Source organism: Limulus polyphemus, unplaced genomic scaffold (assembly GCF_000517525.1).
Source record: "Limulus polyphemus unplaced genomic scaffold, Limulus_polyphemus-2.1.2 Scaffold5485, whole genome shotgun sequence".
NCBI classification, from domain to species: Eukaryota; Metazoa; Arthropoda; class Merostomata; order Xiphosura; family Limulidae; genus Limulus; species Limulus polyphemus.
Window position 1 is genome coordinate 38,152 of NW_013671095.1, and position 5,633 is coordinate 43,784.

At 33.6% G+C, this 5,633-nt stretch overlaps 1 protein-coding gene across 4 annotated transcripts in view; it reads left to right on the plus strand.

Annotated features, from left to right (window-relative positions):
* LOC106472644 (galectin-4-like) overlaps nt 1-5,633 on the plus strand; it is a 46,261-nt gene that overhangs the window by 36,744 nt on the left and 3,884 nt on the right. For all 4 annotated transcript variants that reach the window (XM_022401197.1, XM_013933298.1, XM_022401196.1 and 1 more), the window contains exon 6: nt 398-484. In XM_022401197.1, the coding sequence (XP_022256905.1) occupies nt 398-484 (87 nt within the window). The remainder of the gene's footprint in view (nt 1-397; nt 485-5,633) is intronic.

Genomic DNA, 5,633 nt, shown 5'->3' on the forward strand with positions numbered 1-5,633 from the left:
ACTTGGTTTCACGTGGTCTGTTTACTGAGTGGGTGATTACTGCTACTTGGTTTCACGTGGTCTGTTTACTGAGTGGGTGATTACTGCTACTTGGTTTCACGTGGTCTGTTTACTGAGTGGGTGATTACAGCTACTTGGTTTTATGTGGTCTAGTTGCTGAGTCTGAATACTGATGATTGTTTTCTGTGTTCTTTAGCAACTTGGTGTTATTTACAAACAAAGTTGGGAAGTTCCTGCATAGAGTTTTGTGTGTAAAGATCCAAAAGCATGAGTATCGGTGGGTGATATAAATTTGCGTTAGATTAAATTGATATAAAGCTCTCTAAATATTTTTTATTCTTTTGTTTTTGTTAAAACTGACATTACTTATTATGATATTGTTCTTTACTCTTGATAGCCCATGACTTCCCACAACAAAGGAGGACTGATTGCAGGTGCAGCTGCTGCACTTGGGGGTGCTGGACTTCTGGGAAAGGGTGGAAAGGTAAGTTGACAATTTTTCATAGGGAAATATTTCCAGCTTGTTTAATGTAGTGATATGATTTTGATCAAGGAAACTCCTTTTAACCAACTTTTTCTCGTTTTAGATTTATAATGTAGTGATATAATGTAAGACATTACAATAAGGTACTTCCCATAAGAAGCTGTTTCATTTTAATATTGTAATGTAGAGATATAATGTAAGACATTACTAGTAAGGTATTTTTCATAATCACACAAAAGCTTGTACTTGAGTCATTTGTTACTCAACCAGAGTTTTTTGTTCCAGATTTATAACAAGATTATATGGTGTCTACTATAAGTAGACAAACATTCCAATTCAAATTTGTATAGGATAGGGATTTTGTTAACTCTACAAGTATAGGTTTGGTCATTTTGACTAATCATGTAGCCATGAAACTATATATTCTACAACTGGATATACTATGTGTATCTTCTTGAAATTTGGCAAGCTTTTAGTAAAGAATACAAGTTTGCTGAACACAACAATTCAAGTTTTTAAATAAAGCTTTATCTGTAAAGTTACTGAGTCAATCAGACTCGAACTAGTTTGAGTGATAGGTTATTTTCATGTTGAAAATAAAAATACTGTATTTTTGAGATCTGTTTTTTTATTTTATTTGTGTGACCTCTAAAACCCCCTAAATAAATATGAAAAATATATTTTCAGTAAAATTTTATATATTTCACTTTGCCTAACAATAACTGTAATGAAAACAACAATCTAGGGAAAATGAAAGGTTGAAAAATAAATCTGAATTGCCCATTTTTCTTTGTAGAATGACTGCATAGTGTAACAGACAGTTATACATTATTTATTCTTACAGCCAAACCTAATAATCTTCAAATCTGGTTTCATTTAATTTTAATTTTATTTATTTACAGATGCACTTGGATAAACTCAGACTATGCCAAAAGCCACTTATCACAGATGGACAGCTTTGTGTAATCAAATGATCAAATTACAATCACTCCTTGTAATGTGCATGTGCTAATATATTAAGTATCAAATTGACCAATGTCATATAGAGTTAAGGTAGAGAAAAGAACAGATAAATATAGTTTTACTGAAAAAAACGTTTGAAATTTATTTGAGAGGTTCTAGAGATTATGCAAATGAAATACAGAAAAGTATTTTTAATCTTAACATAGAAATATTTTTACACTCAGAGCAGTCAACTCTGACTTCATACATTCACAAAGAAATTTTTAGTGAAAATACTTCATTAGAAATTCTGATTTTTGTCTACAATAGACACCTAATGCTTTCTGAAAGCATGCAAAATTTCCTGAAGATAAATAAAACATACTAGAAGTTATAGTATGGAAACTATAAAGGTCAATTTTGGTTCACAAACTTAGCTGATTCAGCTGAGCTCATTGTGAGAAGGTTAAAACAAAATATTATCAAGCACAAGAAATAGGATGTCCTAAAACTACTATAATTTAACTGGCTTTTTAACCTAAGCTATAAGTGGGTTAAAAAATTCTGTTAGCTGGTCAAACCAAACACTACAAATGAAACTGAGGGTAATGTTTTCTGACCTAGCACTTAAATTAACTAACCTCCCAACAAATCTAACAAATTACAATCTGATTTTTCTATTGGTTACAAATACTCCAACAGCAAATGTCTGAGAGAATTGTTGACATTTTACTCTCCTCTCTGCACAACAAACAGCTTTAATACCTCGCACACTGCTGTGAAGATTTTCATGCATACCATAAAGCTTGAACAAAGCTCTCGCCCATATACATGTTAACATATATCAGTTATCATGTAATCAATATTAGACTATAGCCCTCTCAGTAGGTAGGTGATACATCCTCCACATGCTGTAGTCTACCTGAGCACTAGCATTTGAACAAAGGCTCATTCTTTCTTGGGTACTTCTTGCCATCAGTCATATCTTTTTCATAGGAATCATGAAAATTTATGTGCTAATTATTCTCAACTTTTGTAGTATAAGCTTCTTTTTTAATGTTTTTGATTATATTGAACAAAGATACTAAATTTTAAAGTTTTCCATTAGAACTTTTAATTCAAATTATCTTTAATTTGATTTTTCTTTTAATCTAAATTGTCCTTTTGGGACACATGTTCCATTCTCAGTGTTAAAGTTTCTTTGTCAGTATAAAGGTTCCACTGTTTTACACAACATACAGGTTGTCATTGGACCTATATTCCATCAAGTTATCAGGCTCATTTTATTTCTAACAACAAAAAAAGAAACAGAAAAAAATTAAACACTTTCTGGATTTTGCGAAGTTACCTATTATTCATATTTCACCATAAAGAACGTTCACAAAATCAATTTCATGGGTCAACTGGATTACACATTCAAGTTTTCATGTTTTTGACAACTGAGGTTTTGATACTCCTTTGTAGGAGTAATCCGATACTGTAATGGTACTGGAGGCATTTTTAATTAGTGACACATCACCATTGTGCTCCAGGAAGTTGGATCTAGAATTCTTGACCTCCTGCTTCTGATACATCAGCTGAGCCTGCCACATCTTATGATGCACTTCACCACTAATGTTTTCATGCCTGCTTTTGCTTGTAGTCCTGTCTTTCAATGAGGAGCACATAGTCTTACCTTTGTACTTCATTGCTTGGATTCCACACATACAGATTTTTTGTTTTCTCTTTCTTCAGTTGTCTTTTGCTGAAACTTAGGTTTTCTTGTTGCACGGGTTTCCATCATTTAAATATCTTCTTTCCATTTAAGGATCTCCTTTCTTTCTTTTTTTTTTTTCCTTCTAACTCTTTCCATTTTACTCATCTTCATTTTTTACTTCCTTGACTTCTTCACTACTTATGCTTCACTTTTTTTTAGAGGTTTCTCGGCCCTAACAGCTTTACTGGAGTAACTTACACATGCCTTTTTTCCACCTTACACTTGATTTTCTTCCATTTTATCCAAATTAATTTGGTGTCTTTAATTCTGCAATTTTCTTCATTGGTTTGTCTTACTTCCTGCCATTTCCCTTGCTCAGTCTTCTCTCCAGGACCTCTGTTGTGCACCCTTTCTTTGTGATGTGGTATTTGTATTCAGGGTATTTGTTATATTTTGGAATCTTGAGCTGATGCAACTCATCAACCATCTTCTCTGCTTACTTTGGATTTTTGCCTTTGGAATCAGGAGGACCTGCTGGGTTTCTCATCAAATACAGCTTCATGGGGTCACCCTTCCCGTTCCTTGTCCTCTTGTTACTTTACAAGGTTCTCCCTTTTGGAGATTTTTGTTTCTGGAACCACCCCTCAGCTCTAATTCAGTGGGAGTTCTGGTTTTTCACTATGTATGCCTGTGGACCTCCCTTTGCTACAGCCTATTGAGTTACTCAGATACTTTCTAAGGGTTTTTTTTTACATCCTTTACCCTCCATTTCACCTATTTTGAATGCCATAGAACAATTCCTCAACCCCCTGTGTAGGGTATTACTCCTGTCTTTTTACCCTTCCCACTCTGATGGGGGATTGGTAGCCAATCATCTGTCTGTCTTACTTGAACCAATCTTGGTCTTTCCTTAGTTCTTGATGTCTGGTTTTCTCACTGTACAGTGGATATTCTCCCTGGTGGTGGATGACCTAGTTCATGGCCTGATAAACTTTGTCCAGTCCTAATTTGTCTGTTCACCTTTTGCTTCCTTTGGCTTGTCCACAATGGTCAAACATTCAGTCTTCAGCCCTTCCCTTCAATTTGTCTATGGCCCCTTATTTTATTTTTTCTCTCTCTTATTGGGTCTGGTGGGCTTTTGCTTCATGGTTACATTCTTGAGGCCTGTTGTTCTGCTACCTTGTGGTTGTTTGACCATTACTTCCTCTTCCAGTGTGGCTTCCTTTGTAGTGACCTCCTTTCCCTTTTGAGAGTCATCTGAATTCAGGTAGCTGATTGGGCTCTCCAAGTAAGTCTTGGCCCCCAACCAGTATCTCATTCAACTGGGAATCTTTCTCACTCCATTTGTGAGGCAGGCTCAGTCTACTCTTTTATGTCTTTGAGCTTTTAAAGCCAAGACTATCATGTCTCCTTCATTTCCTGAAAGAGAGGACCTGTCTCTTCCAGTATGATCATTATTATTCTGTTAACACTTGCATGTGGTGTTATATAAGGAAGAATCACTACTAGTTTCCAGTGTGATCATTATTCTCTCTTATGACTTCACAGGTGGTGTTACATAATAAAGAAGAATCGCTACCGGCTTTCAATATGATCATTATTCTGTTAAGGCTTTTGCAAGTGGTGTTACATAATCAAGAAGAATCACTACCAGCTTTAGATGTTCATTCACTTCTTTCCATCTAGAATTTATTACAGTAACAGCTTGGAAGAAGAGTTGGATCAGTTTATATGTTCTTTTTATTCAAACTACTAAAACATTGGACATTTGCTACACTCAAAACTTAATATTTGTACATGATCTGCACACTCCATTTAGTTTTTATGATGGCTAAGAAATATTTCTGTTAAGTATTAAGATTACTTTGTAAGGGGTGTGAAAATTGGAATTAAATGAGACTGCATGATCTTTAGCATTTGTTATGGTATTCTTATTTTTTATGTTTGTATGTCTATTACAAAAAATTTATTACATAGAATGGCACAATAATCATTAATTGTCAATTTCGTCATTAAATACTTTACCAAATACAAAATAAATAGCACCATTAAATTTCTTGTAAAAAACTTTATTATGAAGTTATTTTAAAATTTGTAAGTTCAACTGTTTGATGTCCTATAGTAAACAAATAAACAACTTCCTCTTTTATATATATATAGATAGATAGATTCTTCAAGATCTTGTTTTTGTCATCTTATGCCTTTTAATGAAGATGGGAACATTGAAAGGGAAATAATATAATAGCCAATGCTCGGTGAAAGGTTTATGTTTATAAACATTTTTTTGTTGTTCTCGACTTGATTTTTATTTTATTACATCGTCTCCATAGTCACTATTTGCAAATAGTCAATAATATTGTAGGTCCATTTTATTGTTGTTCTTTCTAGGCGTCGTTATAACACATTTTCATCTCATCATTTAATTTCTGTTGTGCATACATTGTTGTATGTTTATTCAAAAAAAATGGTGCAATAATCATTAATTGTCAATTTTGTCATTAAATACTACAC